The sequence below is a fragment of the Leptomonas pyrrhocoris genome (genome assembly GCF_001293395.1).
Source record: "Leptomonas pyrrhocoris isolate H10 chromosome Unknown, whole genome shotgun sequence".
Classification (NCBI taxonomy): domain Eukaryota; phylum Euglenozoa; class Kinetoplastea; order Trypanosomatida; family Trypanosomatidae; genus Leptomonas; species Leptomonas pyrrhocoris.
Window position 1 is genome coordinate 109,631 of NW_015438378.1, and position 13,332 is coordinate 122,962.

Sequence of the window (13,332 nt, forward strand, 5' to 3'; positions counted from 1 at the left end):
AAAATGCATGTTTTCCAAGTTTTCAATGGCACGTCTTTTTGGTGGAAAAGACAAGGAGGAAGAGCGGCCTGGCCTCCGATGCGCTCTTGCTGCGGTATGTGACAGTTATCGACCTATCTTTCTTTCTTCTAATCGCATACATACTCTCCCTCTGTGTGGGTGTGGGTGTGGCTGCTGAAGTGCGCTTTGATGCTCTCACGCACGCATACAACAAATACACATGTATATATATATAAAGGGACAACGGTGTCAGTCTGATTTAGCCGACGGCCGCACGAGAAGACAGTCGCAGAGAGAAACTCTTACTGGATCTTCTACATGAAAAGAATTCGCGGGCTGTGACCGAAATCGCTTTCACGGACGTGGTCGCCGCAGCATCCTCGGGTCTTGCCTCAACGGCCGTTGGCACTCCTTGTACTTGCGTTTCTTTCGTCTCTCCCTCCTTCTCTTTCTTCTCGCTGCCGCACCACAAAGGTCGTTCATTTATTTATTGGTATTTCTTTGTAGTATTTCTTTAAGTTATCGAGGTCCGGTGCGTGTTTTCGTGAACGCCCTCGCCACAGTGAAAGAGAGCGTCGTGGAATCACAGCAGTCGGCTGCGTGTCCGCTATCGTTTTCCCTTTATTCCTATAATTTATACATCGCCGCCGCCGCAGCAGCAGCAGCAGCTTGCACCGCCAACACCTACTCACTAGCATTCTGCTCCAGCAACTTACTGAGCAAAACGATAAAAGGCACGAGAGCAAAGATGGTCCACGCTCCCAACTGCGATGACTTGGTGCACAGCCGCCCCTTCCCCCTCATTCTCAAAGTTCTGAATATCATCGGTGCCTTCGGCTGCGGCACCTACGCCCTCTTTCTTTTCATCCAGCACAGGTGGGACAGCATCCGCTTCTTCGTGGCGCTCATTTACCTCCTGGCCTTCTCCATCGTGATCCCGGCGGCGGAGGCGGGTCTGATGAAGCACCCCCTGCTCTCCTTCTTCGCCCGCTTCCTCGTCTCCCCGATTGGGCGCGCCTTCCTCTACATCTTTATGGGCGGCGTGATCCTCGGCAACGGGATTGGCGGGTGGGTGATCGGCATTTACCTCCTCGCCATCGGCGTGTTGAACGTCGTTGCGGCGTGCTTCCTTCGTGAATAACTGCAGTTTCTTGCGCATAGAGACGGTGTCATTGTCACTCGGGGTTCGAGAACTTAAGAAAGAAAAATTCGTTCAGAGAACTCGTCTGCTTCGTTCGTTTGCGTGTTGTTGTTTTTTAGAGAACAAGAGACAGCTGTGAGACTCTTTGAGGGGGCACCTTAACGGAAGAGAATGCTTCGGCGAAGAGGCGAAAAGCTCCTCCTAGGTATCGTCGCTGTGGGAGGGAGGGAGGGAGGGGAACCTGTTGCCTCCGTCAGCGTTGCCGCCTTCTCTGTTTCGCATGCGTGACTGGGAGTCGTTTCCTCTTCTTCTTTTCTTCATGCGCCGTACTCCCCCGTCGGGGAGTGTTTCCACTTCATATTTTCCTTATTCCCTTTGCTTTGCGTTGTGTTGCTGGCAACCTATGAAAAAAAAAGTTGAAGCTTCAAATTGCCTTCACGCGCATCGACGGCCCCAGCGCCAAGGAAGGGAACGCCGATCCCATCTTCTGCTTTGTTGTTGTCGTAGGAGGCAGAGGAGACCTGAAGGCGGTTCTGAGAGCAGTCATGTTTCGCATTCCTGAGACGTACGGCATATATACATACATTTGTATTGTATGTACGGCCGAGCTACGGGCACGTGGTCGCTGACGTTGTTGTCCGCCGGTCAACATCAGCAAATGTACAGCAGCGGGGAGGGTGTATATATGCATATGTATATGCATTTCCTCTCTCATGCAGCAGAACGAGATCATGACGACAACGACAAAAGAGAAAGGCCTCGTCTTCAGCGGTCGAGCAAACAAACGGCGACGCCCACACTCATCGTGCTTCTCTCTTACCTTCCTTTTTCTACAACTTTCTTACCGGCATTATAACGCACGCCCAAGTGTTTTTATTCATATGATTGTTGTCTGTAAAACCGTAACTTTAAAAGAAGAAATAACCGTTTAAAAGAAACAGAACTTCTAAGACATATAATTGCGTCTGTGTACCCCAACAATGTCATCGCCTCCACAGAATGCGCTGGAGCACCAAAGCAGCAAACGCCGACGACGCGGCAGCCGCTCCCTCTCCTGCTCGCGTGACGCGCACGCGGAGCGCGCAACAACACCGCAGCAATCACCGGCACTGCGGCCTGCCGCCGCGGCAGCCGCCACCGCATCACCGCCGCTGGCGCCTCGTCCCTCCATGTCTTCTTCCCATTCTTCGCGGAGTGCGTCCGTGTCCCTGCGCCCATCGCGTACGTCTCAGCCATCTGCTGAGGCCACCTCCGGCAGGAAGCGAAGGAACCGACACAAGGAGGCCCGTCAAGAGGAGACGGCGAAGAAATCGCTGCCAACTGCAGCTGCCCCTCATCTCGCCGATCAGAAAACTCATGCGGCACCGCACAGCCTGCTGGAGCGGCTGTCCGAAGTGGAAGTTCAACTGCAACTCGAGCAAGACCGCGCCAGGCGCACCACCCTCGCCCCCCGCGACATTGCCAACTTCATCCTGTGGAGTGTGCCGGCCCCGGTACCGCTGATCGAATCACCGCGCATCTTCTTCATTCGCAATAAATCACACGTCCGCAACGTGGTGGTCATCTACGTGAATGGGTGGTCCTACGATGAGCTGCTGTGCACGGGCGTTGGACTGCCGAGACCGGCGTCATCGGCGAGTACGAGCGACACGTCGCAAGGAGAAATGAACGGCGTAAAGCGCAGCAGTTTTGCTGGTGAAGACGAGAGCGAGGAAGGCCACGGCCACGACGCTGCGTGGGATAAGCAGCTCTGCAGTTCCATGCTCCGTGCGGTGCGCGAGGGTCGCTGCTGGGCTCGCCCCGGTCGTGGCTCCGGCTGCGCCGGCGGTGTTCAGTACTGCCCCCTCCTCATCCCAAGCACGCGGAATGAGATGGAGAAGGACTTGTGGTGGCGCAACGACGCGCCGCGTCGCGCAGGTGGCGGAAGCGGTGGCGGCGCTGCAGCTGGTAGTTCCTCCTCGACGGACGTGCCTCCGAAGGCGTATCATCGAGCGGAGCACACCGACAGCGACGGGGTTGCGCGGCACCACGTCAACACTCCCACGAGTGCAGCCCAGGGTGTGGGGAGCTTGTTTCACCGTGCGTTGCAGGCGCACGCACTGGGCACAGGCAACAGGAAAGTGACGGAGGAGGAGGACGGGGCGACGACTGCTGCTGATGCTGCTTCCGCTGCGTCTTCACCAACGTCGATGACGACGTCCGACGCATTTCGTGAGCATCAGCACCTCTGGCAGGACGAGGCGTTGCTGATGCGGTACGCGTTGAAGCTGCCGGCGCACGCGACGGAGTTGACGGAGCTGGGGTTTACATTGACACCTCCTCCCTCTCTCCCTGCTCCTTCGTCGGGGGAAGCAGAGACCCGGCGCTCACGGGACAGCGAGGTGGAGGAGGGCACGACGAGCCAAAATGCCGTCAACGCCACGGAAGCGTGGACCTGTTGTGACGCGCCGTCTTCCTTGTTGAAGGACACGCTGGCAAACGGAGATGGTGTTGATGATGAAAAGGAGGAGGGCGCCGCTCTACAGCGTCCGCAGGGCCGCCGTCGCCCGAAGGTTTTTGCGCTGGATTGTGAGATGGTGCAGGTGGAAGGCGGCGAGAGCGCCTTGGCGCGGGCCACGCTGGTGGACGTGCTCACCGGGCAGGTGGTCCTCGACCTCCTCGTCAAGCCGCAGCAGCGCATTACGGACTACCTGACTCGGTTTAGCGGCATCGATAAGGCGATGCTCGACCCCGTCGTCACGACCCTGGCGGACTGTCAAGAGCAGATGAAGCGGTACATTGACAGCGACACGTTCGTGGTAGGGCATAGCCTGGAGAACGACTTCAAGGCATGTAAGCTAGTGCCGAACTGCAGCGTGCTGGACACGGCGTGGCTCTTCCCGCACCCCGCCGGGCTGCCTTACAAGAACGCCTTGCGCTTTCTCGCGCAGAAGTATTTGAACCGTCGCATCCAGCAGGGCTCGCACGACAGCGCTATCGACGCGCTGGTGAGCGCGGAGCTGGTGCAGTTGAAGCTACTGCACGGGCCGTCGTTTGGGGTGCGTCCTCGGGTAAGTGTGCTCGGCCTGATCACATCAGCGGCCGGTGACGGTGCAGAAGCGGCGGAGAACAGCGTAGCAGCCCGCAAAGGGCCCGTGTTGGATGTGCAGGTGCGTCTCTTCGAAGACGCCGCCATACTCACGTCGCTTCTCCCCGCCGCGCCGACGGCCCCCTCACACGGCTCGCACCCGCCCACCCCAGCAACAGCCGCATCCGCGTCTTCTCCTCCTCTTCCCTCGTCGTCTCCGCTGTCGTCTGTACCAAACGCGCAGGTGGGCCGCATTGACGCGGTGCCCGTCCGACACGACGAGGACGCCATGCGCAAGGTCGTGCGTGCGCTGCAGCACCGTGCCCGACAACTGCACGTCGAAAGGCAACGTCAGCAGCAGATGGAGAGGTGTGTTGACGGTGCGCAGACGGCCGAAGAGGAAGAGCAGGCAGAGGAAGCAGCAAAGGTGCCGCCGAGCTTCGGCCTCTATTGGGTACAGCTGGCCCAAACGAAGGTGGACGTCGTGCTTCGGGGCCGCCAAACAGCTGGCGACGCATCAGCAGCGCCTGCGTCGTCACCCGACAACGCACATCTCGAAGAGCAGGATCAGCAGCAAGAGGATACGAATAACAGTGTCGATCCTTCTTCCACTGCACCAGTGAAGATGCCCACGCCACAGCAGCACACCGCGGCGCAGTACCGCGTCGTGCACGACACGAATCGCCGCGTGCTGCGCATCATCGAGGCCTGCCCAGACGAGACGCTTGTCTTCGTGCTTACCGGACGCTGCACCGGAGCAGCCGGCGGCAATCACTTCTCGCGTGCGCAGGGCGCCTGCTTTGCTTTTGTGAAGGACAGCACGGCGACGGGACCTCGCGAGGAGGAGCTAACACGGAAGCCGGAAGAGGGCGACGGGCGCGAGCCGGAGAAGACACCCCGTGCAGAAGCCGAGGTCGCGCTGCACGACAACACCACGCCGCCTGCGTGCCAGCCGCAATGAAGACAGAAAGAGGCGTATGTTCATTCTGCCGGCGTTGTTTGTTTCCTCTGCGGCAATGAGGAGAAGCGCCTCTGCGAAAGAGGGAAGGAAGAAGCGGCCTACGCGCAATACGTTTAAAATATAACGAGAAAGGGAAATTGTGAAATGGCTCAACAGCAGCAGCAGCAGGGGCGGCAAAAGAAGGAGAAGAAGCCCAGAGACGGCACGAGGAAAGTACTCCAACGTGCCAACCGACATCGTTTGATTGCCTCACCTCTCTTCTGGGTTTCTGCTTCTTTCTTTATGAGCAGTTTCTGTTGGGGTGTAATGCTGTACTCGCGCCGCATTGGCCGCCGTCGTGGACACGGGCACGCCCCTGAGAGCTCTTCACTGCGCATCACGCCTCACTTTGATTTTTACTTTCTCTCAAACCGCCTCTTCCTTCTCCCTTTGCCGGTCACACGAAACGGGCTGAACTCGGCCTTCTTCACCCTCTGCTTTTCCACGCACCAGCGCTCACGTATGAAGGCTGTATCTCACGCCATTTCAACTGCCCTCTTGTTGTTTTGCTTCTACATGTACACTATCTCCACAAAGCCATTTCTTATAACTACGTGCTCCTTGTGATTATCTTGTATTCATTATTTACTATCAGCAGTGCGGCCTGTGTAAATTTTATGTACGCAGGAGGCACAGCCGAGTCTCCGCAGTTCGCCATGCAGTCCACACCGGCCCCCTCCACGGCGGCCAACAAGTACACCTCCGCCGACGTACCCCGCAGCGAAGATGACGTAACTCAATACGTGCTCTACGATGGACTGCCGAAGTCGGGCCCGGCGGTGCGGCACGCCCGGGAGCGGCAGGCGCAGGCGTACGAGCGGTTTACGCACCGCATCCGCGAGCGGGTGGAGGCCGCGCACGCCATCGTGCTGTCCGCCAACCCCCTCTCGCTCTCTGTGATGGCCTCCCAGCTGCGCATGTACCGCTGGAAGGTGACGGAGGCGCAGACGCTGCTAGAGGCGACGGCGCTCTTGCAGGACTTCGTGTTGGACACGTCAAAGCACGGGTACCGGGTGCGACGACGACCCGCCGCGCCGCTGGGGCAGAGCCGCTACGCCTACGGTCGCGGAAAGCACGCCTTGATGCGCGTTGTCCAAGAGGAGCGGGAGAAGCTTGCAAAGGAGTCTGGGGGCCTCTTTGGCGCGTCGGCCACGTCCCCCACGGGGTCCAGCAGTCGCATAAGGGCAGACCTAAAAGACACCGCTGCTGCAGCGGCGGACATCATTGCTGCGTCCGCACGACACCCTACCACCGCAGCCGCTTTGCCAGAAGCCCACGACGATGATGACGGTGTCAGCGCACCAGACGAGGCAGGAGAGCTGTATGAGGAGCACGAGGAGGATCGGCTGCCGCTGCCGTCACCCGATGCGCTGCCCCGCCTCGTGCTGGTGGACAGCTTCACGCATGAGGACTTCGCCGACATCGCTCGCCACATCCGTTTTGTGGACAACGAGCATGGGCTGGAGCTGCTGCTCATCCTGCTGCTTCCAACCGATCCGGAGACGGCGGCCGTGGACACGCAGGGCGCCGGCTGCGTCATCACCCCCGCGTTTACGACAACGATGGACGAGGCGTACAAGGCGGGCTACGACCTGGTCTTGGCCCACAACATGGACAATCTTCTCGTGGGGATGCTGACCTCCGCCTTCGTCTCCTCCGTCGGGCGGTGGCGCAACGATGTCCGCTCCAAAGCGGCGGTCGGCAATTACATGAGTGTGCGCAACGTCCTCCTCGGTGGACTCGACACCGCCTCCCTGCAGCAACTCGTGTGGGACGACAAGGTTGATGATGCAGAGGTGCTGGAGCTGCTCGGGGCGCAGTCGCTGGCGATGCAGGGCGATGCGAAGCGCTACGGCGAGGCCAGCCGTCAACTGCTCGGTCAGCAGCAACAGCAACAGCAGCAGCAGCAGCTGCACCACACAGGAGGGAGCAGCAGCGGCGAGGACGAGGACGACGAGGACGGTACGGATAAGAAGCTAAAGCGAGTCGCCTCGTCCATGATGAGTCACGTGCCGCGGCTGCGCAGCCGCCCCACGAGCGTCGCCCACTTCGGCGTGCGTCTGCCGGCCGATCCGGAGCGCGCGCGGGGCCTGCTGGCCAACTTCGGGAGTACGAAGGACGTGTTGGGCGGTCTAATGGAGGCGCGTGGTGGACGCCGACGTCGTCAGTTCGACGGCGACGGCGTGGGCGAAAACGCAGACGAGGCCGATTACAGCATGGACGGCCTCGGCGAAGATCACCGGATGCTGCGCATCGCACTGGAGAAGGAGATGGGTCGGCTCTTGGCTGAAAACGAGGGGAAGCAGACCACGATTGATGAACTGCAGAAGGACGTGGAGACGCTGCACCGCACCGTCGATATTCTGAAGCAGCACTTACCGCGAAGCAGCGGCGGCGGCGGTGCAGGTGGCAGCGGCGTCGGTGGGGACCTTGGCAGCTTCAGCTCCCGCACCTACCCAGAGCGGCCGGACAGTGCGTCGATGATGCACCTAAGCAAGGAGCAGCAAATCTACATCTTGAAGGAGCGCCTCGAGGCGGCGAACGATCGCATTTCCGTCCTCTTGAAGGACAGCCACGGCGCGGAGCACTCATCCGACTCGACGGCGACGATGCCAGGCCGCGGTCGAGGCGGGACGGACCGCCGGGGACGTGTTGGGATTGGTGTGCGCGGGGGGTCGTCCTCCCCCGCATCCAGGCGTGCCACGGCCGGCGGCGCCGCACACTCCCGATCGCTGAACCTGTACCGACGCCGCGCCGGCGAAGCCTACCAGGCCGCCCGCGAGGCGGAGGTGATGGCGCTGCACGACGACGACGCCTATTACGCCAACATCACCCTCGGCGAGCTTCCACGGACGAGTCAAGGGGACACATACGGTGCTGGTGGCAACGGCGGTACGTGCCGGACAGAAACCCCGCTGGTGCAGCGTAAGGAGCGGGAGGCGACGGACAAGGTGATCAACTCGCTGCAGACGGAGCTGCGGCTTCTGCAGGGCCGCCTAGACGACCTGCCCGACGACGATGATGGTTATGATAGTAGTCGCAACGGCGACGTGCAAACGCGCATGGTGGCGCACCTGCAGTCGGCGGTGGAGCGGCTGGAGGTGGAGCGGCAGCGGGTGCGCCACCTGGAGGAGCTTCGCCAAACGGATCAGCTGCTGCTCACGCACGCCGTGCGCCTCAACGAGCATGCGAAGCGGCAGCTGAGTGCGGCGCGGCGGGCGGCAGCGGAGACTCGTCGGCAGGGATCTGCCGTTAGTGCTGGCGGTGAAAGTGCGGGTGCGGGTGCGGGTGCGGGTGCTGACACGGAAGGCATCGACAGCAGCAGTACGAGCGTGGGAAGACGAAGTCGCCGCACCGGAGACGGCGCAGCGCGCACCCGCTCTCGTAAAACAGAAGCCGCGGGAGGAGATGAAAGCGATGAGAAGGAGCGCGCAGGACCGCAAAAGGGCGGAGCGGCGCCGCCAAAGGCCAAAGGGAAGCGGCGGGGCCCGGCAGAGGCGAGCCTCCTGCAACCCGAGCAGGTGGAGGGCCTCATTGCGGCCGCCGTCACCGACGCCGTCACGGCGCGTAACCGCGTCTTTCGTCGCCAGCTTGGTGCGCTGGTGCAGACGTGCAGGGCGCAACTGACCCGCATCGTGCTGAAGCAGCAAAAACCCCGCACCGACGCGTACCTGCAGCTGCTGCGGGAAGAGCTAGAGCAGGCAAAGCGCGACCAGCGGGGTGCCGTCATGCGGCTGCAGTTCACGCTGAGTCATCTACGGCCCGACCAGTACGACACCGCCAGCATCCCGCGCAGCGAGAAACGCGGCCGCATGAGCTACGGCGGTGGTGCTGGCGTGAGGGGGGAAGCGGACGGCGCCGACGCAGAGGGCACGGATGGAGATCAGATGATCCCGCTGTGTGCCGTGACGGACGACGAGGTACGTCACGCTGCGGAGCGCATTGCACGTGAGCACGCCGCCTACGCCCTACGCGCGGCCTATATGACCAGCGAACTCCAACGCGTGCAGAGGGCCCCCGAGGTCGTACCGCCGACTGGTGCGGCTGCCCCGGGATCGCGTCCGACATCGGCCTCGCTTGCCTCCCGCGAGCAGCTTCATCGGGCTCTTCAAAAAGCCACACAGCAGGTGAAGGAAGTCGTTGACGGTGGGAGTCCGGTGCCGACCTACCTGGACGCGGTACGAGCCGAGATGGAGGCGGAGCAGCGCCTCAGCACGTGGTACGACGTGGACTGCGCACAGCTCTTCCGTGCGCCGCCGCCAGTGGTGCCGTCGTCGACTAGCTGCACCGTGCCACCGGCGCCGAATCTCGCGCTGGTGCCCACCAAAGTGCCGTCCGCAGAAGAAGGCGCGGTGCCGCTGCGCCTGGCGGACGTCGACGGCGGGGTGCGGGATGTGGCAAACTTGTACGCGACGGTGCTACGCAGTTTTATGGCGCTTGGCGAGGGCTGGGTCTTTGGGCTTAAGAGCAGCAGCAGCAGCAGCAGCAGCAGCAACGATGTCAGCGGCGGCATCGTCCGTAGCACGACTCGTGCGGCGGCGGCGGCGGCAGCGGTTGTGCGGCCGGCGCGTCCGGCGAAGGAGGGTAAATCGCGCAAGACGGGCAGCGCTGGCAAAAAGCGGCGTGAGAAGTCCATCGAAAGTGGCGCAGAGGAGGACTTCGATCTCGAAGGCACGGACGAGGACTCGAACCGACCGCTGACCGCGGCGATCAAGGAGCCCTTGTCCTTTCAGCAAGCACTGGCGCAGCTCCCGGTGGCGACGGGCGAGGCAGCGCAGTACGAGGGGCAGCTAAGCGAGCTTTACACCGCGGAGGTCCCGTACAGCGCGGCGCAGCAGCGGCTCTACGAGATTTTGCTCCGCGCGTACCAACAGCATTGCATCAACCCACTGCACATGGCAACGCTGGAGACGGCCGTGTTAACCGCCAGCGACGCTCCGTTGTCGGCCACCGAACCAGCAGCAGCCGCGGAGCACCAAAACCAACTCCTGCCATTGCGCCTGGCAACGGCACACGCACAACACCGAGAGGTGCTGGCGCTTCTCCAGCTCGTGGCCCCGACGGCCACACCGGCCCTGCGCCGTCTAACGCAGCAGGTGCGGCAGGCGCAGCGCCTCGTGGAGCAGGAGACGGCGTCCGCACCGCCACACACGTCGGCGGCCTTTTTGTCGGCTGTCGATGCGGCGCTGCTTGGGTGCGTCGTGGACGAGCTGCGCTGGCAGCAGCAGTGGCGGCGCGCCACGACGTCGACGGCAGCGGCGGCAGCGGAGGTGAACGGGGCCGCTGCCGCACCACCGGCGGAGAACCCCCAAGAGGTGCTGCGGAAGGCGTTGGTGACGGCCCGAACGGCGGGCACCCCCGCCCACCTCCTGCCTCTACCGTCGAGCGACCTCGATGAGGCGGCGCCGTCAGACGACGTGCGGTTGGTGGAGTACTACACGGCCTTCTGCGCCGCACGCGCGCGAGCGGCACACGCCGCTGGTGGGGCCGCAGGACTCTCTGGAAACGCTAACGGCGGCGGCGGCAACGATGACCTCTTCGACCTCAGCGGTCTCCCAGCTGTGCCGCTGAGCAGCGCGGAGGCCTACCAGCGCCTTGCCACCCTCCTGCCAGACCGCAACGCCTCAGCAGCAGCCGATGGCGCGGGGGGCGCCGGTGGTACAGTTGCTCGTGAACTCGCTGCGTACTTCAGCGCGCGTCGCCCCGCGGCCGGCAAGGCGGGCGACGGCACGGCAGCTTCGGCAGAGGACGACGCCGCCGCCTTCTTGACGGAGATCTACCTGGATGACGTGCGCGGTGGCCTCGACGGAGACGAGGGAGGTGATGGCGGCGCCGTGGAGGAAGAAGACGCGAACCTGCAGGCGATCCGCCGACTTCGCATGGAGCTGGAGTACATGGAGGTGATCAAGAAGCAGCGGATGGAGGAGCTCGCCTTGCGGTGCGACTGGCGCCTGCGCGGGCGGCTACACGGAGATGGCGGGGCGGACGCGTTGCCCTTCCCAGGCGGTGTCCCGGACGGTGCGGACGGCGGCGCGGCCTACCCTGCGGTGAACCCGGAGCGGCTGAACTTCATGGTAAAGTCCGGCACGGCGGCGTGGTACGGCATGGAGGCGGCGAAGCGAGTCCGTGCGATTCTGCGCCGGCGTGCCCGGCCAGATCAGATCATCGTGGGCGGTGGTCCCTACGGCGGCGGCGTCGGTGTGGAACTGAGTCGCCGCACGGCGCAGCCCCCCGTCATGCCAACATTACTCGGCAGCGACTCCCCTCGCACGGCGGCGGCGGTGGCGGCTGTCGCAGCCAAGACGCGAAAGAAGAACCATAACAGCAGTGGCGGTGGCGGTGGGGACGGCGGTAATGCTAATAGCAACGACTCCGGTGAAGACGAGAACGGTTACACGGTGGAGGATGAGGGCGATAGCCGAGCGCAGCGATACGAGCGCAGGGGATCGCCGTCGCCGCTGCCGCCGCTCTCCTCGTCCCTCCAGCACCAGCAACAGCAAAGTAAAGCATTTACCTCCCCTGGTGTAGTGCCGCTGCCGCTGCTGCCCCAAAATGGGATGCCTCGCAGTCAGCGGCAGCAGCAACAGCAGCAACGACCCGGTCCCCGCGCGAACTTCGCAACGTCGACGCCACCACCGCCGCAGCGGCAACAGCAATCGGACTTCGACGGTCCACCACCGCAGCCCTTCACTTACATGTCCCCGCGAGACGCGGTCAACCTCGGCGCCTTCACCAACCTTACGAGTGGCTACAACGGCGGCAGCAGCGCCTACCTACGCGGCTCGGCCGACGACCTCATCAGTCGCGTGACGGCCTACCGGGAAGAGCTGACGCGGGCGGCGGGTCGTGTCTCTCCGATGACCACGACCACCTACGCGAATGGTGCCCCGTTCTGTCTCCCCTTTGCGAGCCTGCCCGGCACGGGAGGGGCGGCAGCAGCGGGGGGAGGCGCTGGGGTCCGTCCGCGGCCTCCGCTGCCGCAGCAGACGTCATGGGTGTACGGCCTACCCGCCACGGCGGTGACCTCAATGGTGCACCAGCAGAGCACCGTCGACCCGCAGCAGCCACGCGACACAGTGCTCTTCATGCCGCGTCGCACGCGTTCCTCCATCGCCGAGGTGGCCGAGCGGGACCGGGCGGCTGCCGCGACGCAGCGGCACTTCTCTATGGGTGCTGTCGGTCTCTCTGCAGCCGGCGCCGTTGCACCGGACGTGTCGTACACGACGCCCGCGGCCATGGCGGCGCAGCGACTGCAGGCAATGCTGAGTGCCTCCATGGAGGACCCCTCGGTAGGAGGCGGTGCAGCCGTACCGTTGGCGGCGGCCATGCGAACCCACCAGTTAGCTGAGCAGCAACGCCGGCGGCAACTATCACACCGGGAGCAGGAAGAAGCAGAACCGCGTCTGCAAGGAGAGCAGCATGACCGTGCGTCTTCATCCGCCACGCCTCCGTCCCCTGCGGAGGCTGCCCCGCCACCACCTTCGTGAGTGTGCGTGTAGGTGGCCGCGAAGAAGAATTCTTGCTCTAAGGACTAGACAAGATAAGCGCCTCTGTTGGGTGTGTGTTTGTGTGGGTGTGGGTGTGCGCGATGTTTGGAAGGGCAGCAGCTGTGTTTTAACTCGCTGTTCTGGTTTACTGCTGTCTCTTCCGCACCTCTTCTTTGTTTTTTTCCTTCTTGATTTCTTCCGTGTGATGCCATTCAGAACTCTTTTCGTTCCTTTCTCTCCCTTTTTCTTTTGTTTTACTCATGTACAGCTTCCGTGGAAAACATCTAAGATGACGTGTCCTTACCCACCCCCACGCTGTCTCTTCGGGCACCCGTACTCAAAACGGCCAAAAGGGGGGTCTTGTGTTTTTTCCCTTTTATATGCACCACGACCACGTTGAGGACATCAGGAAGAAAATGTGTTACCGTTCATCGAGTGAGTCTCGCTTCAGCAACGAGCGCGGAAGAACGCGCTCCCTCCATTTCTTTTTGTGTGAGAGGTTTGCTTTTTGCCGAAGCGCACCGTCCCCCCCCCCCTCCCTCTTCTCCGTACTCTCCGTACTCTCTCTCTGCTCCAACGCTCTGCCCTTTCCTCGTCTACGACTCCCTCCCCTCCATCACCGCCCTCCCTCTCGCTC

General features: G+C 62.4%; 3 protein-coding genes across 3 annotated transcripts; all 3 read left to right on the forward strand.

The window, feature by feature from the left end:
• Positions 1 to 472: 472 nt before the first annotated feature.
• On the forward strand, positions 473 to 1,141 carry ABB37_08084 (hypothetical protein; the record flags this gene model as incomplete). The annotated part of the gene is made up of 1 exon (XM_015806959.1): positions 473 to 1,141. Exon 1 carries the CDS (start codon positions 749 to 751, stop codon positions 1,139 to 1,141), a length of 393 nt encoding a protein of 130 aa, XP_015654354.1. The 5' UTR covers positions 473 to 748.
• Positions 1,142 to 2,007: 866 nt separating this feature from the next.
• On the forward strand, positions 2,008 to 5,169 carry ABB37_08085 (hypothetical protein; the record flags this gene model as incomplete). The annotated part of the gene is made up of 1 exon (XM_015806960.1): positions 2,008 to 5,169. Exon 1 carries the CDS (start codon positions 2,122 to 2,124, stop codon positions 5,167 to 5,169), a length of 3,048 nt encoding a protein of 1,015 aa, XP_015654355.1. The 5' UTR covers positions 2,008 to 2,121.
• A 490-nt stretch (positions 5,170 to 5,659) lies between these two features.
• On the forward strand, positions 5,660 to 12,695 carry ABB37_08086 (hypothetical protein; the record flags this gene model as incomplete). The annotated part of the gene is made up of 1 exon (XM_015806961.1): positions 5,660 to 12,695. The coding sequence occupies exon 1, from the start codon at positions 5,865 to 5,867 to the stop codon at positions 12,693 to 12,695; it is 6,831 nt and encodes a 2,276-aa protein (XP_015654356.1). The 5' UTR covers positions 5,660 to 5,864.
• Positions 12,696 to 13,332: the final 637 nt, after the last annotated feature.